Source organism: Hyaena hyaena, unplaced genomic scaffold (genome assembly GCF_003009895.1).
Source record: "Hyaena hyaena isolate Hyena2069 unplaced genomic scaffold, ASM300989v1 scaffold_830, whole genome shotgun sequence".
Lineage (NCBI taxonomy): Eukaryota > Metazoa > Chordata > Mammalia > Carnivora > Hyaenidae > Hyaena > Hyaena hyaena.
The window spans coordinates 236,823-262,514 of NW_024081455.1; the positions used below are offsets into that span (position 1 = coordinate 236,823).

A 25,692-nucleotide genomic window follows, 5' to 3' on the forward strand; every position below is an offset into this window, starting at 1 on the left:
ATGCCAGAAAACTCTAGCAATAACAATGCTGTCAGCGTCCTCCCTGGCCAACAAGGCAGTGGGCCAGCTCCTTCTCAGGCCTCAGATTGGCTTGGGGACAGACACTAGATCCTTTCTCCATGTGAGCTCCCCTTCTTCTCCCACCCCACCAAGTAGGCAGCCCCCACTCCTCTCCCAGGTCCTGTGAGGGCCACCTCTATCATAACATCCTGCTTTCCCACCTGCTGTGTGCACTCACTGGGGATCCTGTGCCCCTCTGATGTCCCCAGGACCCTCAGATTTCCCCAGGGACCAGTCAGATCACAAAGGGTAGGCTTCTTGGTGAAAGAAAATAAGTAAATCAAGCTGCAGCCTGCTAGGAAAATAGTCTTTAATAGGTGGGAAGAGTCTGGAAAGTCAGAGGAATAAGACAAGCAGGAAGCTAGGGATTCTTTTTTCCCAGAGATGTCACACTGGCTAAGTGGAGGGAGGCATGGGCCAGTTGGGGATGGTGGCGGAGATGGGAGGGTGATGGAAATATTTTGGGGAAGCACTGATCATTTGGGCCATCCTGGATTTTTCCAGCTCTAGCGTGAAGTAGTCAAAGAGTCATTCTGGAAAAAAATAAACATAAGAATCTTTCCTCTCTTTCAGCTGCCCAAGGTGACGCCAGCCTTGGGGCCCCACCCCGCCTTGGGGAGCTGTGGGTGACAGATCCCACCCTGGAATCTCTGCGCCTCTCCTGGACAGTCCCCGAGGGCCACTTTGACTCCTTTGTGGTCCAGTTCAAGGACAGGGATGGGCCCCGAGTGGTGCCCGTGGAGGGCCACGAGCGCTCAGTCACCATCACCCCTCTGGACACTGGCCGCAAGTACAGATTCCTCCTTTATGGGCTCCTGGGCAAGAGGCGCCACGGCCCCCTCACTGCCGAAGGCACCACAGGTGAGAACATCCCCTGCAGGTCCAGGCTCTGCTCCTGGGACTCCCCCAGGGAAGACATCAGCACCCTGCCAAGCCAGGGAAGCAGGTGACCACCTGTGGCGGCTGCTATCACAGCTGTTATTCTCCTTGCACAGTCCCATAGCACTGGCCCTACAGGACTCAGCCGTGGCCAAGCCCTATCTGCAGACCTCTCAGTTCTGCCATTGGAGGTCACCCAGGCTACCAGAAACAGCGCAGCTCTTTCCTTTCTGTCTCCATCTCAGAGATCCGGAGTGCTGTGGATGATGCTAAAGCAAAGCATCCCCCAAAGCCCCATCTTGGGGAGGAGCTACAGGTGACCAGAGTGAATCCAGACTCTGTGAGCCTCTCGTGGACAGTCCCTGAGGGCCAGTTCGACTCCTTTGTGGTCCAGTACAAGGACAGGGACGGGCAGCCACAGGTGGTGCCTGTGGAAGGCAGCCTCAGGGAGGTCAGCATCCCGGGCCTGGACCCAGCCCGCAGGTATAAGCTGCTGCTGTATGGGCTGCACCAGGGCAAGCGTGTGGGTCCCATCTGGGCCATCGCCGTGACTGGTGAGTAGGCCGTCCCTCCTTCTGGCGTCAGCTCCCCTGGCCTGACCAAGCCCGGGGATTTCTGAGCTTCCTATTTCCCTTCTTTTAGGTAAAAGGATCAGATTTATCGAGTCATAATTTACATACAATTTTATGTGAACAATGCATGTTGGTAAATTTCTAAGTCATAAAACCATTGCCACAACTGAGATATAAAACATTTCCATTGACCTAGGAAACACATTACGTCACGCCCCTTTGCAATCAGTTCTCCCAAACCCAGCCTCTGGCAGCCACTAATTGTTTTCTCTCCTTATACTTTTGCCTTCATAAGCATCTCTTTTAACAGAATCACACAATGCATATGCTGTGCTTGGTTTCTAACACAGCATAATCCTTTGGAAATTCACCCCTCTGTATCACAGAGTCACCAGTCACCCATCTCTCCCTGTTTCTCTGAACCAGCCTCCAGAGAAGATATCGAAACTGAGACCCCAGGTCCTCCAGGGCCTGAGCCCCGCCTAGGGGAGGTGACTGTGGAGGAAGCCAGGCCAGACACCTTGCATCTCTCCTGGTCAGTAATGGACGGAGATTTTGACTCCTTTGAAGTCCAGTACACAGACGAAGATGGACAATTCCAGGTAGTCAAGTTAGATGGTGACCGAAATGACATCATCCTCACTGGCCTGGAATCTGACCACAGATACCTGGTGACCCTGTATGGTCTCCATGGCAGGCAACGTGTGGGTCCTGCCCACATTGAGGCCTTGACAGGTGAGCAAGGAGAACTCTGCTACCCTCCAAATGGCCATGAAGCCCAGAGGACAGCAAAGTACCCCATGGTCATCCTGCCCATCTCTAAGGTCCTTCTCTCTCTCTCTTTCTCCTGTCTATGTTCAGCCCGAAAGGAAGACGAGGATGAACCTTCAGAACCTCCCATCAAGCCGCGCCTGGGGCAGCTGGCAGTGACAGACGCCACCACCGACTCCCTGCACCTCTCCTGGACTGTCCCCGAGGGCCAGTTTGACCACTTCCTGGTCCAGTACAAGAACGGGGATGGGCAGCCCAAGGCGGTGAGGGTGCCAGGGAATGAGGACCAGGTCACCATCTCAGGCCTGGAACCCGACCACAAGTACAAGATGAACCTGTATGGCTTCCACGGTGGCCAGCGTGTGGGCCCTGTCTCTGCCTTTGGGGTGACGGGTGAGTGGATGGTGGAAGCCCCGGGGTGGGGCCAGCTGGGGGATCACCTCTCTCAGGTGATGGATGAATGGGGTGCAGGAGGTCCCTTAGCTAGAGGTTGAGCCATGGTGTCCTTTGTGCCTCCCCCTGGGACTCCCTGGGGACCAAAGGGTCCTCCTGGGCAGAGAAGGGGCCCCATGAGCTGTGCTGGTGGCTGTTCAGGGATCCCCACAGCTGGTCCTGGAGCCTCCCCAGCATGTTTGTGAGAGGTCAGCTGAGCAAGTCCACCCAGCCCCAAGGGTGGGTTTCTCTGAACTGAATTTGGGGCCCTCAGACATGGTCACAGTGCTCCATTCTTCTCCTAAGATCTGAGAACATCGGAGGGTCCTGCATCACCCTCTCTGTGTCTCTCTTTCTCAGCTGCAGAGGAAGAGACCCCAGCCCCCACCGAGGTGGAGGAGACCCCCAGCCCCACAGAGCCCGGCACGGAGGCCCCAGAGACCCCCGAGGAGCCCCTGCTGGGGGAGTTGACAGTCACAGGATCCTCCCCAGACTCGCTGAGCCTCTCGTGGACCGTCCCCCAGGGCCACTTTGACTCCTTCACTGTCCAGTACAAGGACAGGGAAGGGCGGCCCCAGGTGGTGCGTGTCAGGGGTGAGGAGAGTGAGGTCACCGTCGGGGGCCTGGAGCCGGGGCGCAAGTACAAGATGCACCTGTATGGCCTGCACAGGGGGCAGCGCTGGGGCCCCGTGTCCACCGTGGGCGTGACCGGTGAGTGAGAGCGACAGTGCGACTGGTGGGAAAGAAGGCCCTCCAAGCGAGGACCACACTTTGAGTAGCAAAACTCCTCACAACAAAGGAATTGGATGCTCTCCTAGAATTTGTTGGACAGAATTGCACTTGCATCCCTGATCCCTCCCAGAGGCTCAGCCTCTCTAGAGTTCACCGGAGGCTGTGGGGGGGAAGACAGAGGGTGCTCAGGATGCAGCATCCTGACCAAGACACCTCTGGCCTCATGGTTGGGGTATTACCAGACTTAGGATTCCCATGGGTCAATGAGATTGGGTGCCCTGAGCCAGGCACTGTGGGAGTTCACTAGGGGAAACCTGACCATGGCAGAGAGACAAGTTCTTATCATAATGGGGCTTCCAAGCACAGGGAGACAGGCTGTGAGCCAGCAGCCAGGCAACAGGGATGTATGTATGACAGGAAGCCCCAGGGCCAGGCCAGACTGGGCAGCTCGCCTAAGCTGGCCTGCCCACGGGTGTCCATGGGACAGCTGAGAACCGAGGTTGGGCAGGCATTAGCTTGGTGACAGTGTTAGAGTCAGATCCATGTCACAGCTGGTGCCAAGGCCTAGAAACTAGGAACATCATGGCCGATGAGAGGGACCGAGAGGATTTTTGTGTGAGATCCTGAGTTGGGGAGAGTCTTGAGATGGAGGAGAGTGGTAGCGGCAGCTCAGAAGCCAGGAATTTCTCCCGGGGATAGAGAGGTTTGTTGCACAGTTAGCTAAGGCTGACACCATCAGAGGCGCACTGAAAGGCTCATCCTGGTCCCCTGTGATGGAACAGATGGGACGGGGAGCAGGAAACCCAGTAGGGACGTGGTGACTCAAGTGCGAAGCAATGGCATTGGGGGGCTGGGTAAGGCAAGCCAGGCTGGTGGGATGCAGGTGTGAGGAGTGAGGAGACCAGGAGGAACTTAGGAGTGAGTTGCACACTCTTGAGTCTGATGGCAGCTGGGGACAGGAACACATCTAGGAAGATTCCAGGCTTCCAGTTGGGGGAAGGGGCTCTGAGCTGTTTGGGAGCAAAGACATGAGCCAAAGGGAGTGAGACGTCAAGGAGACGCCCCCATGGAGGGAGGCCCAGGGCACAGTGTGCAGGGGAGGTGGGTGCTGGAGAAAGTGGGAGAGGTGGCGGGCTGTGGGTAGGGGTGGGTGAGGGCAAGGTGAGATGAGGGTAAGGGGTCAATAAGGCCAACATTAAGGGACTGGGAAGAGTAGATGAGTTAGAGCCACTGTGGCCGGCAACGCTGTGTTCCTCATGTTTGTCATACACCCACTTATACGCTGACCTGCCTGCCCATCCTCACCTGTCCCTGTGTGTCTCTGTGCAGCTCCAGAATATGAAGCTATGACCACCCAAGCCCTGTCCACCATGGCACCTGAGCCTCCCATCAAGCCGCGCCTGGGGCAGCTGGCAGTGACAGACGCCACCCCTGACTCCCTGCACCTCTCCTGGACTGTCCCCGAGGGCCAGTTTGACCACTTCCTGGTCCAGTACAAGAACGGGGATGGGCAGCCCAAGGCGGTGAGGGTGCCAGGGAATGAGGACCAGGTCACCATTTCAGGCCTGGAACCTGACCACAAGTACAAGATGAACCTGTATGGCTTCCACGGTGGCCAGCGTGTGGGCCCTGTCTCTGCCTTTGGGGTGACGGGTGAGTGGATGGTGGAAGCCCCAGGGTGGGGCCAGCCGGGGATCACCTCTCTCAGGTGATGGGTTGAGTGGTCCCTTACCACTTACCCTTACCAGGAGGTCCCTTAGCTGGAGGCTGAGCCATGGTGGCCTTTGTGCCTCCTCTGGGACTCCCTGGGGACCAAGGGGTCCTCCTGGGCAGAGAAGGGGCCCCATGAGCTGTGCTGGTGGCTGTCCAGGGTTCCCCACAGCTGGTCCTGGAGCCTCCCCAGCATGTTTGTGAGAGGTCAGCTGAGCAAGTCCACCCAGCCCCAAGGGTGGGTTTCTCTGAACTGAATTTGGGGCCCTCAGACATGGTCACAGTGCTCCATTCTTCTCCTAAGATCTGAGAACATCGGAGGGTCCTGCATCACCCTCTCTGTGTCTCTCTTTCTCAGCTGCAGAGGAAGAGACCCCAGCCCCCACCGAGGTGGAGGAGACCCCCAGCCCCACAGAGCCCGGCACGGAGGCCCCAGAGACCCCCGAGGAGCCCCTGCTGGGGGAGTTGACAGTCACAGGATCCTCCCCAGACTCGCTGAGCCTCTCGTGGACCGTCCCCCAGGGCCACTTCGACTCCTTCACTGTCCAGTACAAGGACAGGGAAGGGCGGCCCCAGGTGGTGCGTGTCAGGGGTGAGGAGAGTGAGGTCACCGTCGGGGGCCTGGAGCCGGGGCGCAAGTACAAGATGCACCTGTATGGCCTGCACAGGGGGCAGCGCTGGGGCCCCGTGTCCACTGTGGGCGTGACCGGTGAGTGAGGGTTAAAGGGCCTCCAGGGTTGGGTCTGGTAATGTTCTGTTGGTAGGGAATCCAGGGTGTCCTACACTGGAGAACCAGAATCCTTAAACCCCACCTAACACACCCTTCGTCTAGTAACATCTCAGGAAAGTGAAGTGGTGTCTGGAAGCACGAGTGCCTGAGGCCTGGTGTGGAAGCCTTTGAGGTAGTGATAGACTGACCTATTTGTGGCTGTGCTCTGCGAGGGAACTCTGGAAAGATCTTTTTCTTGTGTGTGGTTGAAACAAATGCCATGAAGTATTCATTCATTCTTTCAGCAAATATTTATTATACATGATTCTAGCTTACACACAGATAAAGAAGAGCATAATGAAATCTTATGTGTCCACTGCCTTCCTAATATTACCTCCTGGCCAGCCTGTCTCAATTTGCTCACTTTCTGCCCTCCTCCCACCAGAATATGTTCTTTATTAGCAGTTTAATTGAGATATAATTTACATGCCATAAAATTTGCCTGTTTTAAGTATACAGTTTAATGATTTTTAGTGTATTTACAGAGTTGTGCACCATCAGCACTATCTAATTTTTGAACTTTCCATCGCTCCAAGAAGGAAACTGGTGTGCAAATCTAGGCCGCCACTAATTGACTTTCTATTTCTGTAGATTTGCCTTTTCTAGACATATACAGACAGTATCATACAATATGTGTCCTTCTGTGTCTGGCCTCTTTCACTAAGCATGTTTTTGAGGTTCATCCATGTTGTAACCTATAGGTGTACTTCATTCCTTTTATCCAAATAGTATTCCAATGCATGCATATACTGTTGTAAGCTCATCCCAGACACTCTATACTTCATTGCTTCATATTTAAGTGTATTACTTTTTTTAAAAAGACCAAAAATAGGGGCGCCTTGTTTGCTCAGTCCAACTTTGGCTCAGGTTATGATCTCACGGTCTGTGGGTATGAGCTCTGTGTCGGTGTCTGTGCTGACAGCTCGAGCCTGGAGCCTGCTTTGGATTCTGTGTTTCCCTCTCTCTCTGCCCCTCCCCCGCTCACTCTCTCTCTCTCTCTCAAAAATAAATAAACATTAAAAAAATTTTTAAGTCTAAAATAAAAAAAATTTTAAGACTAAAAAAAGCCACACCATTATTGTTCCTTTGAAAATGAGCATTCATTAATATCGTTAAGTATGTAGGTAGTGTTAGTTTCCTGATTATCTTGTAAGTGTTGTTTTGCAATTTGTTGCTGGGATCAGCTCCAAAAAATGGAGGATACGTTGCAATTGGGAGAATTGGAATTTTAAATAGGGTGGTCAGGATCGGCCCTGAAGAGGTGACATTTGAACAAAGAGTTAAAGGAAGTGTGGACATGAGCCATGCAGGCACCTGGGGTCAGAACATTCATGCAAAGGGGATAGTAGGCGTGAAGGCCCTGAGGTAGGAGACTGCCTAGCAAGTTTGGCAAACCATAAGGAGACCACGAGAAGACTTAGATGATAAGCTGAAATGGATCTCAAGTTAGGCTTACAGAGGTGGCCCGCCTTCTGGTCTGAATCCAGGAAAGCCAGGACCTCGACTACTTCCACCAATAGGAAAGGTTCTGTTTGCATCTATTCCCAGATCCTGAAGAGGAGCCACCTGCCCACACCCTTCTGAAGCCACACTTGGGAGAGCTGGCAGTGACGGATGCCACACCCGACTCCTTGCACCTCTCCTGGACTGTCCCCGAGGGCCAGTTTGACCACTTCCTGGTCCAGTACAAGAACGGGGATGGGCAGCCCAAGGCGGTGAGGGTGCCAGGGAATGAGGACCAGGTCACCATCTCAGGCTTAGAACCAGACCACAAGTATAAGATGAACCTGTATGGCTTCCACGGTGGCCAGCGTGTGGGCCCTGTCTCCACAGTGGGCTTAACTGGTGAGTGTGCAATAAAACACTGGGCCCTGCCCTAGCTGGACTCCAATTCTCTTTCACTGTCAGTATTCAGGTATTTTTGTCCCACTGTGCCTGAGACTGAGCCTCCCAAACTCACAACTCCACAATCATGAGCTGCTCACTCTACTGACTGAGCCAGCCCAGGTGCCCCAACATACAGACTTTTTGGTCCTTGAAGAGGCGGGACACCAGGGAAATAACATAGACTCAGGAAGACCTGGGTTTGAAGCTTCAGCCTATTCAAGCTATGTGACCTCAAGATCTTGAGTCACTCAATGTCTCGATGCCTCCTTTTCTTCATCTGTAATGAAGGAAGGGGAGAAAATTAGTTTCTGAAAATTCTCAGAATGAACTCTCATAATATTAGAATCCTGCTAACATGGATGCTATCACTTGGATGGTTAGTATCAGTCACATGTGTAACTTCACAAGACACTTCCCTTAATTCATTACTCACTAACAGGGTTATTTGTTGCTTTTGTTAAGTTCTTTGGAGCTATTACCCTTCAATCCTTATGACCCAGTTCCCAAACAGAACAGATAGGAAACAAGATGATTTTGTAATTCCGCTAGTAAGGAAGAATGAAACTCTATGCAGAACAGAAAAGATGAAAGAAATCTGAAGGCATGATGGGTCATCTGTACTGTAAATTACTGAGAGAGCTAATACAAGGTTCAAAACAACTCAATTGCAAAGATGATCTCATGTGGTCTCATCTCTTTGGCCTCAACTGTGAAATCTAAATTCCTCTGTAAAAATGCTCAGAAGGCTTCTAAATCAAAGGAGGTATTAAAAGAAAATACTCACAAAGTAGAATTTCCAAACCGGAGTAGATAGACCTTCTGATGTGACATACCTGCTATCCTTGCTGGTGTTATAAAGCCTTAGTTCCGTTCTGATGCACAGACTTGCTCTGCAGGTCCCAAGGGTTCAATGCATGAACATGTTGAGTATCATGGCAGTCCCATCCTACCACCATGTTGTCACCACAAGAGTATGCTCTGTCTGTTGGCTACTGAACATTCAAACCAGGGAAATGATGTCTTAACCCTGGGGAGCTAGCATCTAGGCTATGGGGCCTTGGCGTGCCTGGGAGGAATCCAAGTATTCTTTATGAGAAGGGAACACACAAAGTATTCCCACACATTCTCTTTGTCTCCTGATCCAGCCCCAGGAAAGGACCAAGAAATGCCAGCTCCAACAGAATCACCCAGCACGACTCCCAAGCCTCCCATCAAGCCGCGCCTGGGGCAGCTGGCAGTGACAGATGCCACCCCCGACTCCCTGCACCTCTCCTGGACTGTCCCCGAGGGCCAGTTTGACCACTTCCTGGTCCAGTACAAGAAAGGGGATGGGCAGCCCAAGGCAGTGAGGGTGTCAGGGAATGAGGACCAGGTCACCATCTCAGGCCTGGAACCTGACCACAAGTACAAGATGAACCTGTATGGCTTCCACGGTGGCCAGCGTGTGGGCCCTGTCTCTGCCTTTGGGGTGACAGGTGAGTGGATGGTGGAAGCCCCGGGGTGGGGCCAGCTGGGGGATCACCTCTCTCAGGTGATGGATGAGTGGGGTGCAGGAGGTCCCTTAGCTGGAGGCTGAGCCATGGTGGCCTTTGTGCCTCCCCCTGGGACTCCCTGGGGACCAAAGGGTCCTCCTGGGCAGAGAAGGGGCCCCATGAGCTGTGCTGGTGGCTGTCCAGGGTTCCCCACAGCTGGTCCTGGAGCCTCCCCAGCATGTTTGTGAGAGGTCAGCTGAGCAAGTCCACCCAGCCCCAAGGGTGGGTTTCTCTGAACTGAATTTGGGGCCCTCAGACATGGTCACAGTGCTCCATTCTTCTCCTAAGATCTGAGAACATCAGGGGGTCCTGCCTCATCTTCTCTGTGTCTCTTTTTCTCAGCTGCAGAGGAAGAGACCCCAGCCCCCACCGAGGTGGAGGAGACCCCCAGCCCCACAGAGCCCAGCACGGAGGCCCCAGAGACCCCCGAGGAGCCCCTGCTGGGGGAGTTGACAGTCACAGGATCCTCCCCAGACTCGCTGAGCCTCTCGTGGACCGTCCCCCAGGGCCACTTAGACTCCTTAACTGTCCAGTACAAGGACAGGGAAGGGCGGCCCCAGGTGGTGCGTGTCAGGGGTGAGGAGAGTGAGGTCACCATCGGGGGCCTGGAGCCGGGACACAAGTACAAGATGCACCTGTATGGCCTGCACAGGGGGCAGCGCTGGGGCCCCGTGTCCACTGTGGGCGTGACCGGTGAGTGATGGGGCAGGGATCAGAGGTTTTCAGGGAGAACTACCTTTTCTCAGTAGTAACCTGGATGATCGTTCTGCTCTTTTGCTGGTCCTTAAGGATCCAAGCCTCGGCCTCCATTTCATGCCTTTCCTCCATGGCCCTGGGCTGTGGCCTGTGCTTAGCAGTGTGGGATTTGCTGACCTGAAGCCTCATTATATACACTAGCATGACCTACATGATGGTCAGCCACTGGGCACCTCTAAGAATGCAGTGTGTCAGACACGGGCCAAGCATGCATACACACATGCGCGTGCCCGTGCACTTGCACGTACACATATGCATGCATGCACACATGCACACAAGAAAGAAAGAAACAGGACAACATCCAATCACATTGGGATGATTAAATACTTAGGCAACATCTATAAGATGAGCCATCACTGAAATGTTTTGACATAAGACAGCTACTTGATAATATTACATTGAAAAGGGAGCCCCCAAATTTTGTAAGGATGCTAATCACAGCCACTGAGAAATGGCAAAGCATGACAAGAAACCTGGAAAGAAACACATCTCACAGGATGCATGGTTTGTGGGGTAGGATAGAATGTTCCAGACCTTTTCTTGCTTTATTCTATTCTGTGTTGCCCAAATTTTCTTAAATAATGAGCATTTCTTTTATAGTCAGGGAATATTTCCTTTAAACATAATATCTTCTCCTCCCTTGTGTTCTTTCCATCTCCTCCCCAGCGCTCTCACACTTAACTTCATTCCTAATTTTGAAAAATTATTTCTAGCCACTAAGAAATTAGGGGGGCAAATCACAAGGTGAATTAAATTCTAAAAGAGCAGTCAGGGTGGCTTTTCTAAATCAGTGTGAGCCCAATGCTGATGCCTGGTGAGAGCACTTCACAGAGATCCTCTGCCGACACCGGGGATAGCCCCCTGTGAGGGCCTCTCCGTGGCTGTGGGGCTCACCGCCTCTATGACACCCAGTGAGCGGCTCCGGGAGGCTCACTGTCCTCTCCTGAGAATACTCCAGACAGAGGAACGATTTCACACAGCCTCTCTCTCTCCTGGGGGCTGGGCCTCTTTTTCTACATGCCTTCTAAGGAATGTGGCAGGAGCGGGAGAATGGGAATGACTGGAAACTGGATGTGAGAACAGCTCCCACCTTGAAGGAAAGCTTTGATCCACTGGTCAGTTTTATTGCCCTCTGTCACAGCAAATCACAAGCATACACAAAGTAAGGAGAGCAGGGTAAGGGACCCATGGCCCTTCTCCACACCCACCGTCGGGTGATCATTTTTGTAGTCCAGGGTTTCTTTCTAAGTCTACATTTTTCTGGTGAAATGAGTATCAACATTCTGGAATATGTAGATATGGAATATGGAAAAATAGGGAAAGAACTCTCTCACCTGAACCTTTTGACCCAATAACTGCCATTAATAACAATGTCAATAACACATCCTCTGTCTGCATTTCACGTGCAGTGAATGTTTCCACGTTGCAGAGTGGTCATATGATTCTTGGCTCGTCCTTTGTTTTTGCACTTTGGTTATATCCTGAGCATTTATTTTGCGGCTGCACAACCTGCATTACTCATCATTTTAATGGTTATTTGATGCTTCATGGTAAAAGTGCCACAACAAAATTAATCATCTTCTGTGGGCCATTTGGGTCCCTGAGACATCTTACTGTTATGAATAATCTCATAATGGACCCCCATGACACAACTTTTTCCTGCTTTTTCATAATTTTCTTAGGATAGCTGCCCAGAAGTGGGATTATTGGGTCAAAGGAAATGAGAATTACTTTGGCTTCTGACACACATCCGAATGACCTTCTTAATGTTTATGGTGCCTGCCAGTCCGTGTGTGATGGGGCTTGGGCCTGTCTCAGCACTCTCCATCAACCAGTTACTAGCTGCCTAATCCAAAGGCTCTCCAGCCTCTCTTCCTCACCTGGAGGAGTCATTGCTGAATGCACTTGTCCCATTCGGCACTTGCAGCAGAGAAGCTGACAACTAAGCCCCCATCCCCCTGTCTTCTCTCAGCACCTCAGGAGGTTGTGGAGGAGACCCCCAGCCCCACAGAGCCCAGCACGGAGGCCCCAGAGACCCCCGAGGAGCCCCTGCTGGGGGAGTTGACAGTCACAGGATCCTCCCCAGACTCGCTGAGCCTCTCGTGGACCGTCCCCCAGGGCCACTTTGACTCCTTCACTGTCCAGTACAAGGACAGGGAAGGGCGGCCCCAGGTGGTGCGTGTCAGGGGTGAGGAGAGTGAGGTCACCGTCGGGGGCCTGGAGCCGGGGCGCAAGTACAAGATGCACCTGTATGGCCTGCACAGGGGGCAGCGCTGGGGCCCCGTGTCCACCGTGGGCGTGACCGGTGAGTGAGAGCGACAGTGCGACTGGTGGGAAAGAAGGCCCTCCAAGCGAGGACCACACTTTGAGTAGCAAAACTCCTCACAACAAAGGAATTGGATGCTCTCCTAGAATTTGTTGGACAGAATTGCACTTGCATCCCTGATCCCTCCCAGAGGCTCAGCCTCTCTAGAGTTCACCGGAGGCTGTGGGGGGGAAGACAGAGGGTGCTCAGGATGCAGCATCCTGACCAAGACACCTCTGGCCTCATGGTTGGGGTATTACCAGACTTAGGATTCCCATGGGTCAATGAGATTGGGTGCCCTGAGCCAGGCACTGTGGGAGTTCACTAGGGGAAACCTGACCATGGCAGAGAGACAAGTTCTTATCATAATGGGGCTTCCAAGCACAGGGAGACAGGCTGTGAGCCAGCAGCCAGGCAACAGGGATGTATGTATGACAGGAAGCCCCAGGGCCAGGCCAGACTGGGCAGCTCGCCTAAGCTGGCCTGCCCACGGGTGTCCATGGGACAGCTGAGAACCGAGGTTGGGCAGGCATTAGCTTGGTGACAGTGTTAGAGTCAGATCCATGTCACAGCTGGTGCCAAGGCCTAGAAACTAGGAACATCATGGCCGATGAGAGGGACCGAGAGGATTTTTGTGTGAGATCCTGAGTTGGGGAGAGTCTTGAGATGGAGGAGAGTGGTAGCGGCAGCTCAGAAGCCAGGAATTTCTCCCGGGGATAGAGAGGTTTGTTGCACAGTTAGCTAAGGCTGACACCATCAGAGGCGCACTGAAAGGCTCATCCTGGTCCCCTGTGATGGAACAGATGGGACGGGGAGCAGGAAACCCAGTAGGGACGTGGTGACTCAAGTGCGAAGCAATGGCATTGGGGGGCTGGGTAAGGCAAGCCAGGCTGGTGGGATGCAGGTGTGAGGAGTGAGGAGACCAGGAGGAACTTAGGAGTGAGTTGCACACTCTTGAGTCTGATGGCAGCTGGGGACAGGAACACATCTAGGAAGATTCCAGGCTTCCAGTTGGGGGAAGGGGCTCTGAGCTGTTTGGGAGCAAAGACATGAGCCAAAGGGAGTGAGACGTCAAGGAGACGCCCCCATGGAGGGAGGCCCAGGGCACAGTGTGCAGGGGAGGTGGGTGCTGGAGAAAGTGGGAGAGGTGGCGGGCTGTGGGTAGGGGTGGGTGAGGGCAAGGTGAGATGAGGGTAAGGGGTCAATAAGGCCAACATTAAGGGACTGGGAAGAGTAGATGAGTTAGAGCCACTGTGGCCGGCAACGCTGTGTTCCTCATGTTTGTCATACACCCACTTATACGCTGACCTGCCTGCCCATCCTCACCTGTCCCTGTGTGTCTCTGTGCAGCTCCAGAATATGAAGCTATGACCACCCAAGCCCTGTCCACCATGGCACCTGAGCCTCCCATCAAGCCGCGCCTGGGGCAGCTGGCAGTGACAGACGCCACCCCTGACTCCCTGCACCTCTCCTGGACTGTCCCCGAGGGCCAGTTTGACCACTTCCTGGTCCAGTACAAGAACGGGGATGGGCAGCCCAAGGCGGTGAGGGTGCCAGGGAATGAGGACCAGGTCACCATTTCAGGCCTGGAACCTGACCACAAGTACAAGATGAACCTGTATGGCTTCCACGGTGGCCAGCGTGTGGGCCCTGTCTCTGCCTTTGGGGTGACGGGTGAGTGGATGGTGGAAGCCCCAGGGTGGGGCCAGCCGGGGATCACCTCTCTCAGGTGATGGGTTGAGTGGTCCCTTACCACTTACCCTTACCAGGAGGTCCCTTAGCTGGAGGCTGAGCCATGGTGGCCTTTGTGCCTCCTCTGGGACTCCCTGGGGACCAAGGGGTCCTCCTGGGCAGAGAAGGGGCCCCATGAGCTGTGCTGGTGGCTGTCCAGGGTTCCCCACAGCTGGTCCTGGAGCCTCCCCAGCATGTTTGTGAGAGGTCAGCTGAGCAAGTCCACCCAGCCCCAAGGGTGGGTTTCTCTGAACTGAATTTGGGGCCCTCAGACATGGTCACAGTGCTCCATTCTTCTCCTAAGATCTGAGAACATCGGAGGGTCCTGCATCACCCTCTCTGTGTCTCTCTTTCTCAGCTGCAGAGGAAGAGACCCCAGCCCCCACCGAGGTGGAGGAGACCCCCAGCCCCACAGAGCCCGGCACGGAGGCCCCAGAGACCCCCGAGGAGCCCCTGCTGGGGGAGTTGACAGTCACAGGATCCTCCCCAGACTCGCTGAGCCTCTCGTGGACCGTCCCCCAGGGCCACTTCGACTCCTTCACTGTCCAGTACAAGGACAGGGAAGGGCGGCCCCAGGTGGTGCGTGTCAGGGGTGAGGAGAGTGAGGTCACCGTCGGGGGCCTGGAGCCGGGGCGCAAGTACAAGATGCACCTGTATGGCCTGCACAGGGGGCAGCGCTGGGGCCCCGTGTCCACCGTGGGCGTGACCGGTGAGTGAGAGCTGGGGTCTTGACCCCAAGATATCCTTTCTTTGCTCTTTTGATTTCTCCCATTGGAGATCAGCACTCACAAATGGTTATAGGCCCCTCTCTTTCCTAATATGGTGCTGGTGATCTTGCCTCAGGCTTTAATTGAATGAGGACGATAGTGACTGTATTTAGGGTCAATAGGCATGTACCCTGGTCCTCATAAGTTTACCTGTATTCCCTAATATGGAACCTCAAACTTGCTTAATTTTTCATATATGGTATCCTCAAGCTCCCTGACTGGGCATTTTAGTGACCTAGAATGTTGCTGCAGAACTAGGTTCTCTGGGTTTAAATCCTGCTCTGAAGATCCTGATTGTGTGAATTCACAAACATTTCTTAATTTCTCTGTGCTGCAGATCCACACAAAATGGGCATGATAATAATACTGGCCCCCACTTTGTTGTGTGAGGATACTCTGTGAACTGGCAGAGTATCTGGCAATGCCTAGGACGCATTAAGCACTCTAGAAGTACTTGCTACAAAACATTCATTTCATAGCCTGGGCAAGGCACTCCCTCTCTCTCCTTCGAAGGGTCCTGGCTGTGACCTCTCAGCCTCCTCTGCTCTGTTCCAGCCTCTCTGCCCACAGAGCCCCCTGTGGAACCTCGCCTAGGGGAGCTGGCTGTGGTAGCCGTGACCTCTGACACAGTGCACCTCTCATGGACGGTGGCCCAGGGCCTCTTCGACTCCTTCCTGGTCCAGTACAAGGATGTGCAGGGGCGGCCCCAGGCAGTGACTGTGGGTGGACACCTCCGTGAAATCACCATTCCGGGTCTGGACCCCGCCCGCAAGTACAAGTTCCTACTCTTCGGACTCCAGGATGAGAAGAGGCATGGTCCTGTGGCTGCAGATGCAAAGACCTGTGAGTGAAGGCCAAAACCACCTTTGGCGCTGGAGCCTTCCCGGTGTCCTTCGCCCCCTTGTGGCGACCATTAGAATTCCTTGTTTCAGTGTTCTGCACTCCAGATCTATTTATTCACTGAGTCCAGTGAAATCCAGGTCCAGGGCTCCCCTCTTATCCCTCATTCTCATCCTTCTCCCTACTCTTCCTACAATCTGAGGGACACTGCTTTCTTCCTTGACGCATCTTTTATCCCTATTCCTCTGCCTCCCCACTTCCTGACATGTGGCCAACCCCCTCTCCCCCCAGCTCCAGGAACCATCTCCCACAGCCCTAGCACCCTGAGGAAACTCTATCTGCCTCTGTCACCATTTCTGTCAGTCTCCACACACCTCTCTCTCTTCTCCAGTCCCAGACACGAAACCTCTCCGCCTGGGGGAGCTGACAGTGACAGACCTGACCTCGGACTCTGCGAGCCTCTCGTGGACCGTCCCTGAGGGTGAATTTGACTCCTTCGTGGTCCAGTACAAGGACAGGGATGGGCAGCCCCGGGTGGTGCCTGTGGCCGCAGACCAGCGTGAGGTCACCATCCCCGGCCTGGAGCCCAGTAGGAAATACAAGTTCCTGCTCTATGGGCTGGCCGGCAGGAAGCGGCTGGGCCCCGTCTCTGCTGATGGCAGCACAGGTGAGTCCCAGCCCTGCACCTCACCTTTTCTAGAGCTACCTCCTATCCAAGCCCTGAGAGCTGCCCTGAACCCAAGCCTATCCATGAAGTTTAATTCTCTTGCCTTCAGCCTTTATAACACCAAAGCAAACATTTACTGGGTCATATTCTAAGTATTTTACATGCATTATTTCCTTCATTCACCGACTGCTGATGTAATAAAGAGAATCCAGTCTTTGGAGCCAAGTAGACCTGTGTTCAAATTACAGTTGCCAGTTTTGTGGCCATTGACAAGCCACTTCTTTCCCTTGAACCTGATTTTCTGCACCTGCTTTATGCTTATGAATAATAAATACTATTGCCACATTAATAAATGTTCACAACCTCCTCCCTCTGTCCCAACAGAGACAAGGAGTGGAAAATATGGAAGGTTTTGGCTGCAAAAAGACTATGGAAAAAATCTGGTGTCATTGTGCCCATTACTCAGCCCCCTGAGGAAGAGTGGAAGTGGGTCACTGACCCTTACTCCATTCCCAGGACCATGAGTCACCCTGGCCAGCCAGGGATGGGGCACAGGGTCGTTTGGGGCCTGGACAGTCACACTGCATAATTCTCTTCCCCAAACCCTCACTATAGGGAGTGAGTACAGGCTTCTCCCCTGACCCCATCATCCAATACCCAGCCCCACCTGAGCAGGTCTCTTCTGTGTTCTGCTCTGCCCTTTGTACTCCCAGTACCATCCCACCTGGCTGTCCTGGTCCAGTGGTGTTAGTGCAGGGCTGGGGAAGGAGCTAGAAGGATGGCCCAGGCTGATAGCAAGAGAGGGGAATGTCCTGGCCAAGCTCTGGGAGCCCATGAGCTTGTCTGGTTGCCCAGCCCGGCCCTTAGTATTTAACGGTACCTCCCTGACAACCCAGACACCCTCTGTGAGCCTTTTTCAGCTCCAGCCACATCCCCACTGAGGGGGCTAGGAGTCAGGGAGAAACTGAGGCCCTTTTCTACACCCTCAGGCATCCTACCTCACAAGGTGATCTTTTATGCATTTACTGCACCCTGACCGCGGCAAGGAGGGAGTGGGGGCAGGAAGGAGTTTGTGCTGTGGCCTCCAGAGGAGAGATCAAGCTGCTCACTCTCCTTCCTTTGGGCAGACTGCAGCTGCACTGCAGGGACCCTTTCCTAGACCCTCATGCCCCCCCCCCGAAGTTGCCAGGGGTGGAATAAAGACATCTCTTGACCAAGAGTTTTTCCTCCCACTCCCCACAGCTCCCCTGAAGAAGGAGCAGCAGCGCCCACCCCGCCTGGGGGAGCTGACAGTGACAGATGAGACCCCAGACTCCCTGCACCTCTCATGGACAGTGGCCCAAGGCCTCTTTGATTCCTTTGTGGTCCAGTACCGGGACACAGCTGGGCAGCCCCGGGCAGTGCCCGCGGCCCAAGACCAGCGGGAAGTCACCATAGAGGGCCTGGAGCCTGGCAGGAAATACAAGTTTCTGCTCTATGGCATCCACGGAGGACAGCGCCTGGGCCCCATCTCCATCCTGGGAGTGACAGGTGAGCAGGAGGCCCTGGGGCCTGCCCAGGGCTCTGGGGGAATGGCACAGTGGGACCAGCTCTGATGGGGACCAAGGAGCCCATCAAAAACTGGAACCAGGGCAAGCGTGAGGAAAGGCCCTGGCAGCAGTGCCCAGGGTCCCAGCCCCCGCCCTGCCCAGCGCCGCCAGCTGTGTCCCATCGCTCTACTGAAGCAGCTCTCACCGCCCCGCGGGGCGGCCTTGCCAGATAGGGGCAGACCCCTCCCGTGGATGAGTCAGGAGCACTTTTTGTCAAATGGAAAATAACTGGAATGGAAAATAGGCAAGAGACACAGCCACCCGTAGAAGTGGCTGCTGTGATGGAGCAGTTACTAACACCCCCGCTCAGGTCAGGGGGATGGGGCACTTGGGCCTGACCCGGAGGGTGTGATTTGCGCTTCTGGCTCACCAGCCAGCTGCATCCTCTGCTTTTCTCAGGAGGACCTTGTGTCCCGAGCTCAGGGAGTGACCAGCTATTCCCACCTCAGGCCATCAGCCTAGGCACCCAGGGAGGGTGAGGAGGGAGCAGGCTGTGCAGACGTCTTGAGGCACAAGAAGACATGGAGGTGGAAAAGGGGGAACACGTGCCTGCCTCAGCCACAGCAAGGGAGCCAACAGAAGGCTCATGGGGCCACAGTGCTGGCTCTCAGAGAGGCCCACGGGTGGCAGGAATCAGTGCCAAGGCAGGGAAATGACAGATTCAAGAGAAGGAAGATGCTAGAAGAGCCTCGGTCACCCCCTGCTCAGCGTCTTCCCTGGGTTTCTCGCACACAGCCCCGGAAGTGGACACGCCAGCCCCCTGGCACCCAGCCACAGAGGCCCCTCAGCGCCCTGAAGGGCCCCAGCTAAGGACACTGGCAGTGAGCAACATAACCCCGGACTCCATGCACCTCTCGTGGAGTGTGGCTCAGGGCCCCTTTGACTCCTTCGTGGTCCAGTATCAGGACACAGATGGGCAGCCCCAGGCCTTGCTCGTGGATGGCAACCAGAACAAGGTCCTGGTGTCTGGCCTGGAGCCCAGCACCTCCTACAAGTTCTTCCTCTATGGCCTCCATGAAGGGAAGCGCTTGGGGCCCATCTCAGCTGAGGGCATCACAGGTACCGCCGGTTGAGGGCCCTGTATCTAGGCCTCCCCCACCTCTAGTCTGGGACGGAAAGGGCTAAAGGGGGTGCCCAGAGGTGGTGACACATAAGCAGGGTACTATAGAGGGAGGCAGGGGTGCACTAGCAGTCTTTTGCTCTACACACGCGTGCTCACTGTGAGTGCCAGCCCCTTATTAGCTCCATTTCACATGGAAACTAGGGTCTATGGTAGGGTGGTAGAGGAGAGCTGCCCAGCCCACTGAGGCGGTGTGCTTCTGTCTCCCACATGCTCTGTGCAGGGCCTGCTCCTGCTGGTCAGGCCTCAGGGGAGCCAGGGCCCCGCCTGTCCCAGCTGTCGGTGACTGATGTGACCACCAGTTCGCTGCGGCTCAACTGGGAGGCCCCATCTGGGGCCTTTGACTCCTTCCTGCTCCGCTTTGGGGTCCCATCACCAAGCACTCTGGAGCCCCACCTGCGTCCCCTGCTGCAGCGGGAGCTGATAGTACCGGGGACACGACGCTCAGCAGTGCTACGGGACCTGCGTCCAGGGACCCTATACAGCCTTACATTGTATGGGCTGCGCGGGCCCCACAAGGCCGACAGCATCCAGGGCACGGCCCGCACCCTCAGCCCAGGTAAGGCCCCACGTTGGGCACGTTCATGTGCTGCCCCAAAGGAGGAGGGGGTCTTTGTACTTTGTAGGGTGGGACCTGGTGCCTCAGCCAGAGGGAAAGTCAGTGAGTGGTGGAAGGCTTGGAGGAATCTACAGAGACTTCCTTTTCTAGATCTAGAGGAAAGGGTGGTGGTGAGCAGGTCTGGAGCCACTGGGGCCCTGGAAGAAGGGGTGAGGACCCTGGGGCCAGAGGCCCCCTTCTCTTGCCCTCACCGCTGCTCCTTGGCACACACCCCCTCAGTTCTGGAAAGCCCCCGTGACCTTCAGTTCAGCGAAATCGGGGAAACTTCGGCCCAGGTCAGCTGGACGCCTCCACCATCCAGAGTGGACAGCTTCAAAGTTTCCTACCAGCTGGCAGACGGAGGTGATACCCTTTTACCCGTGTCCTCATCTGCCCTCATTTCTCCTGCTCCACTCGCCCTGCAGCTCTTCCTTGATTCCCTGGGCAAACTCCCAAGCCCAACATGTTTGTAGGGGAGCCACAGAGCGTGCAGGTGGATGGCCGAGCCCGGACCCAGAAACTCAAGGGGCTGATTCCAGGCTCTCACTACGAGGTGACAGTGGTCTCCGTCCGTGGCTTTGAGGAGAGTGAGCCACTCACAGGCTTCCTCACCACAGGTAGGATGGACTGGGACCTGGGCAGGAGGTAGGGGGAGAATGAATGGGGAAGGGAAAGGGGGGTGAGGCCAGCTGGAGTTGGGAAGGTGAGAGGTGGGGAGAGGAGTAGGGACAGCTCTGAGCCCCCTCCCTTCTTCTAGTTCCTGACGGCCCCACCCAGCTTCGTGCACTGAACTTGACGGAGGGATCCGCTCTGCTGCACTGGAAGCCCCCCCAGGCCCCTGTGGACACATATGATGTCCGTGTCACAGCCCCCGGGGGTGAGCATGGCTGAGGCCTCTGGAGAAGACTCCTTCAGGGAGGGGAGAGAGGCCCCGGCAGGGCACAACGGGGGCAGATGCTGATGCTTACCCCCTCTCCCAGCCCCCCCTCTGCAGGCCTCAGCCTCTGGCAGTGCTGTGGACTACCCTCTGGGTGGCCTTGTGCTCCACACCAACTACACGGTGACCGTACGTGGTCTTCGCGGCCCCAACTTCACCTCCCCGGCCAGCATCACCTTCACCACAGGTACGGCCTGTGAGGTGTGCACAACAGGGGGAGGGAAGGTTCAGGGGAGCTAGGATGGGCCTCATCTCCATCTTCCATTCCCACCTTCCTCTCCCAGGGTTGGAGGCCCCCAAAGACTTGGAGGCCAAGGAAGTGACCCCCCGCACGGCCCTGCTCACTTGGACTGAGCCCCAAGTCCCGCCGACTAGCTATCTGCTCAGTTTCAACACGCCTGGTGGACAGACCCAGGTGCCCCCATCCCTCCTCACTGGCCAACTCCCCTCTCGGGAGGTACTGCCCCCTCCTCTGGCTTTGCCAGTGGGGCTCTGCCTCCCTCTCCCCTGACCTGCTCCCTGTGTGTCCCACAGGAGATCCTGCTCCCAGGAGGGGTCACCTCTCACCAGCTCCTGGGCCTCTTTCCCTCCACCCCGTACAGCGTGTGGCTCCGAGCAATGTGGGGCGAGAGCCTCACACAGCCCGTGTCCACCTCCTTCACCACCGGTATTTGGGCACTGGGACCTAAGGTCAGGGGCTGAGCAGGCAACAGGGGTCTAGAGTTTGAGAAGAGGACTGGCCCCTCATTCTCCTCTCCTCAGGTGGCCTTCGGATCCCCTTCCCTCGGGACTGTGGGGAAGAGATGCAGAACGGAGCCAGCACCTCAAGGGCCACCACCATCTTCCTCAATGGCAACCGAGAGCGGCCCCTGGATGTGTTTTGTGACATGGAGACTGACGGGGGCGGCTGGCTGGTGGGTGGCAGACGGGACCCCAAAGGGCACAAGGCAGGGGCTGCTGAGCCAGGAGCCATCGGCTGATGGTGCCTCCACCTGCTTCCCTTCTTCCCAGGTGTTTCAGCGCCGCATGGACGGACAAACAGACTTCTGGAGGGACTGGGAGGACTATGCCCATGGCTTTGGGAACATCTCTGGGGAGTTCTGGCTGGGTCAGTGCCTCACAGGGCTTGGGGACCAGAGAAGAGGGGTACGTCCTGTGGGCACCAGAACCCTGATGAGAGCACTCTCCCTACCCCTAGGCAATGAGGCCCTGCACAGCCTAACGAAAGCCGGCGACTACTCCATGCGTGTGGACCTGCGGGCTGGGGATGAGGCCGTGTTTGCACAGTACGACTCTTTCCGAGTGGACTCTGCTGCCGACTACTACCGCCTTCATCTGGAGGGCTATCATGGCACAGCAGGTGAGGGGTGGGCCTGGGGGCTGTGGAAGGTGGAAGGTGTGGGGGGGGAGGGGAGGCCCTCACTGCTCCTTCTACACCTGCGCAGGGGACTCCATGAGCTACCACAGCGGCAGTGTTTTTTCTGCCCGTGATCGAGACCCCAACAACTTGCTCATCTCCTGTGCCGTCTCGTACCGTGGGGCCTGGTGGTATAGGAACTGCCACTATGCCAACCTCAACGGGCTCTATGGGAGCACAGTAGACCACCAGGTGAGGGGCCTGGGAGGCAGCCCAGGCCAGGAATGGGTTGGGGCCCAACCTATGGGGTGTGGCAGGACAAGTTACCGCGCCCCTTGGTGCCCCAGGGCCCTTATCTGTGAAATGGGACAATAATGCCAGTCTCACCAAGTTATCTGAAGGGGGAGATGAGCACGATTTATTGGAAGTGAAGGACCAGCCCAGATTAAGCCTCAGTCTTTGCCGTTGAGGATCGTAAAGTGGGTGGGGGGAGGAAGGGTGATTGACTTCTGGGAACCAGGCAGGGGGTGAGAGCGGATGGGATGTCTGCCTTTGACTCTGTCTCAACGACTCCTCTCCCAGGGCGTGAGCTGGTACTACTGGAAGGGCTTCGAGTTCTCTGTGCCCTTCACGGAAATGAAGCTGAGACCAAGAAGCTACCGGCCCCCAGAGGTGCGGGGAGGCTGACCACCGCTCACCTCTCCAGCGCCCCAGTATGACTGCCGAGCACTGAGGGGTCGCGCTGAGAGAAGAGCCAGGGGCCACCTTCACTATCCAGCCACCGGAGGGAGCCTTCTCCGTCAGCGATCTCACAGCACCATGTTTACAGGGGGGGAGGGAAGGGGTTTGTACGGGAGTAATAAAAGGAGAAACTGAGGCGTGTGTCCGGCGTGCGTCCTGCCCTGTCACTGGGGCTGCTCCAGCCCCAGAACGTCTGTTCCCCGGGGCAGTAGCCGCACCTGGAAAGGCTGCATCGTGAGGTTGACGCCAGAGTGGGATCTGGGTTGCAGAGAGGGTAGAGGGCCCGCGGGGGGCAGCAACGTGAAGGTGTGGAGCAGCCGTGCCAGCACCACAAAGAGCTCGAGGCGTGCCAGCGGCTCGCCCAGGCACACACGTGCCCCGCAGCCAAAGGCCAGAACTCTGGGGCTGGCGCCTGGGACCAGGAAACGATCTGTGGGCAGAAGGACAGGCCCAGGGTTTACTAGCCACTGGCACTGGCCTCTGCCGCCCCCACGCCACAGGCACCCTCCCCGCCACACACCCGGCCAGAACTCGTGTGGCCGCTCCCAGACGTTCTCATCCAAGTGGGCGCCTTGCAGGTTGGGGATGACAACCGTGCCCTCGGGGATGTCGTAGCCTAAGATGCTGAGGAGAGGGTAGGGTCAGAGACCCGTCAGGACCCCCCTTTCCATCCCACTCATCCTCAGTTCTTGGAGGTCACCTGCTATGCCGAGTGGTGCGGTGAGGCAAGGCCAGGGGCACCACGGGTCGCAGGCGCAGCACCTCAGCAATGGTGGCGGTGAGCAAGGGCAGCCGTGCAGGGTCTTTGAACGGGACTCGGGAGCCCGAAATCCCAGGGCCTAGTTCACGATCCAGTTCCTCCTGCAGTCGCTGCTGAATCTGGGAAATGGGAGCAAGCCTGGTGTCTGGGGCCAGAGCCCTGTGCTAGCTGACCCACAGCCACTCGGCCTCCCAGGCTCTGGCCCCTCCCTGAAGCAACCCAGCAGAGCCCTTGGGTGAACAGAGTCTGCCTGGGGGCCTCATGGGCTGAGTTCCTATGGCCCTGGCCAGGCTGTCCCCAGGGTGCACCTCAGGGTGGTGAAGCAAGAATGCCACAGCCCAGGAGAGGGTGGTCGCCGTCGTCTCAGTGCCACCAATGAAAAGGTCCACCACAGACATATGCACGTGTCCTTCAAGGAGCCGTCCATGGCCCCTTTCTGCTCTTGGCTTCCCCACCCCTTGGAGCATGTAGTCAGTCATGTCCCTCCACTGGCCTGCCACCATTCTGTCCTGTGAGGGGGAAGACGACCCAGCCTGAGTGCCGGGCTTGGGGAGAGGGGTCTCAGGAGAGCAACGGGTCCAGGACTGGAGCGACACCTAGCTCCGGGGCAGTGGTATCCCTGGCTGTGGGCTACGGGGCAGCCGGGTCCGCACAGCGTTCCCACCTTGTGCTGCTTCAGCTGCTTCTCTACAATGCGGTCCCTTTTCTCCAAGGCCTGCTTCAACCTCCAGAGGCCTGGGTTGGGGAAGAACTGGGGCAGGGAGCATGAGTGGAGCTGTTGGCAAGGAAGCCTGCACCCCCACCCCTTTCTCCCAGGACCCAGGGAGTCTGGGCTCCACTCCTCACCCTGAGAAAGGGAACTATGTCCAAAATTTGAATGGACCAGTGCTCCCAGGTTTTCATCAAATCGTGGACACAGTCATGAAAGACATGTACTAAGGTGTCTTCCTGCCAAAAAAAAAAAAAAAAAAAAGGGGGTGGTGGTGGTGGTGGTGGAATCCTTTCAATTCAAGACCAGAAAGGGCCAGGGAGGGGCTAAGGAAGGGCCCAAGCACGTATGTGAGGGCAAGAGAGCCTTGACCTTGTCTCCAAAGGTGAGGTAACAGATGATACTGCAGGTGAGGAAAGAGAACTCCTTCTGGATGGCCACAGGGGTGCCGGCCTGGGCTCTCATGCGCTGTGGAGAAGGAGCAGGAACTAAGTGGGCCACGGAGCTGCGGGAAGAGGTGAAGCTGACCTAGGGTGGCTGTGGGAGTCCAGCCTCACCTCACAAAACTCCCGGGTCATTTGCTCCACCAGTGGCTCCATGGAGTTGCGGATGCCCAGCAGCAGGGCTGAGCGGGTGAGTTTCTTGTGAGCCTTCCAGAGCAAGGAGTAGTCCCCTAGTGAGAGGTCCTGGTGGTCCTGAGATACCAGCTTATCTGCGAGTAGGGGAGGGGCCAAACTGACCAAGGAAGCCACAGGCCTGACCTTTTCTGCCTCCCCCAGCCTGTTTCTTCACTCGAGAAATGCCCCAACGCTTACAGGAGGGCATCTTGGGTCTGCCAGCAAAGTCCACCCATCTCCTGATCATGGCCTCCTCAATGGTCCTTTTAGAGTTCAGCACCACCACATCTGGGGGAGAGCCAAAGCAGGATGTCAGCAGGGAGAGGCCCCTACCTTCCCACTGTAGGGGGGCCAGGGAGGAAACAGACTCACCTTGCAGCCCGAGGCGGAGCCTATAGACAGGGCCGAGTTTCTGAGTCAGACCAAGCAGATAGATGGGAAGGTCGGGCTGCAGTAGGTGCAGGAAGCCAGGAGCAAGAGGTGGGAGGTGGAGGCTCCTGTACTTCCACTTGTCCCACAGCAGGCAGGCGCCGGCCAGCATGGTCAGCAGCAGCAGCGCAAGAAGTAGCATGGCCAGAGACCCATGCATAGGCCCTGGTGCGGCCACTTATAGTTTTTGAGGCCCTTCATCCATCTTGCTGCTCGGGCTATTTTGAGGCCTCCTTGAACTCCTTCCCTCAGGTCCCTGCCCACTGTTCTGCCCACACATTCTTGGCAGGACAGCAGTCCTCCTGGCCTTGGGGAGTCCACATTTTAAAGAACAAGCCTCTCATCCATCAAGAAGAAAGGAAGCGAAACGCAACCCTGACCTTTCTCCCACAGCCGGAATCGGTTTTCTGGCTGGACATCAACCA

At 56.0% G+C, this 25,692-nt stretch overlaps 2 protein-coding genes across 2 annotated transcripts in view; one reads left to right on the forward strand and one right to left on the reverse strand.

Annotated features, from left to right (window-relative positions):
• TNXB (tenascin XB) overlaps positions 1 to 22,713 on the forward strand; it is a 47,081-nt gene extending 24,368 nt beyond the window's left edge. Inside the window, exons 13-41 of the mRNA XM_039219607.1 lie at positions 634 to 921; positions 1,185 to 1,493; positions 1,938 to 2,246; positions 2,373 to 2,675; positions 3,075 to 3,425; positions 4,776 to 5,099; positions 5,515 to 5,865; positions 7,474 to 7,770; positions 8,976 to 9,287; positions 9,687 to 10,037; positions 12,073 to 12,405; positions 13,756 to 14,079; positions 14,507 to 14,845; positions 15,459 to 15,746; positions 16,135 to 16,410; positions 17,653 to 17,940; positions 18,735 to 19,058; positions 19,343 to 19,678; positions 19,958 to 20,080; positions 20,191 to 20,334; positions 20,475 to 20,594; positions 20,698 to 20,841; positions 20,939 to 21,069; positions 21,189 to 21,321; positions 21,417 to 21,568; positions 21,666 to 21,762; positions 21,853 to 22,014; positions 22,100 to 22,263; positions 22,594 to 22,713. Coding sequence (XP_039075538.1) covers positions 634 to 921; positions 1,185 to 1,493; positions 1,938 to 2,246; positions 2,373 to 2,675; positions 3,075 to 3,425; positions 4,776 to 5,099; positions 5,515 to 5,865; positions 7,474 to 7,770; positions 8,976 to 9,287; positions 9,687 to 10,037; positions 12,073 to 12,405; positions 13,756 to 14,079; positions 14,507 to 14,845; positions 15,459 to 15,746; positions 16,135 to 16,410; positions 17,653 to 17,940; positions 18,735 to 19,058; positions 19,343 to 19,678; positions 19,958 to 20,080; positions 20,191 to 20,334; positions 20,475 to 20,594; positions 20,698 to 20,841; positions 20,939 to 21,069; positions 21,189 to 21,321; positions 21,417 to 21,568; positions 21,666 to 21,762; positions 21,853 to 22,014; positions 22,100 to 22,263; positions 22,594 to 22,698 — 7,178 coding nt within the window. The 3' untranslated portion in view covers positions 22,699 to 22,713. The remainder of the gene's footprint in view (positions 1 to 633; positions 922 to 1,184; positions 1,494 to 1,937; positions 2,247 to 2,372; positions 2,676 to 3,074; positions 3,426 to 4,775; positions 5,100 to 5,514; positions 5,866 to 7,473; positions 7,771 to 8,975; positions 9,288 to 9,686; positions 10,038 to 12,072; positions 12,406 to 13,755; positions 14,080 to 14,506; positions 14,846 to 15,458; positions 15,747 to 16,134; positions 16,411 to 17,652; positions 17,941 to 18,734; positions 19,059 to 19,342; positions 19,679 to 19,957; positions 20,081 to 20,190; positions 20,335 to 20,474; positions 20,595 to 20,697; positions 20,842 to 20,938; positions 21,070 to 21,188; positions 21,322 to 21,416; positions 21,569 to 21,665; positions 21,763 to 21,852; positions 22,015 to 22,099; positions 22,264 to 22,593) is intronic.
• On the reverse strand, positions 22,406 to 25,409 carry LOC120221929 (steroid 21-hydroxylase). The gene is made up of 10 exons (XM_039219608.1): positions 25,211 to 25,409; positions 25,037 to 25,126; positions 24,779 to 24,933; positions 24,594 to 24,689; positions 24,359 to 24,460; positions 24,177 to 24,263; positions 23,821 to 24,021; positions 23,453 to 23,631; positions 23,273 to 23,376; positions 22,406 to 23,182 (listed from the first exon to the last, which is right to left on the reverse strand). The coding sequence occupies exons 1-10, from the start codon at positions 25,407 to 25,409 to the stop codon at positions 22,917 to 22,919; spliced, it is 1,479 nt and encodes a 492-aa protein (XP_039075539.1). The 3' UTR covers positions 22,406 to 22,916.
• Positions 25,410 to 25,692: the final 283 nt, after the last annotated feature.

Coding starts and splice junctions, on each gene's coding strand:
- LOC120221929 (XM_039219608.1), bottom strand. CDS start 25,409: ATGCTACTTCTTGCGCTGCTGCTGCTGACCATGCTGGCCGGCGCCTGC. Junction 24,690..24,778: donor TGACCCGGGAGTTTTGTGAG/GTGAGGCTGGAC, acceptor CCTTCTCCACAG/CGCATGAGAGCCCAGGCCGG. Junction 23,183..23,272: donor GCCACACGAGTTCTGGCCGG/GTGTGTGGCGGG, acceptor TTCTGCCCACAG/ATCGTTTCCTGGTCCCAGGC.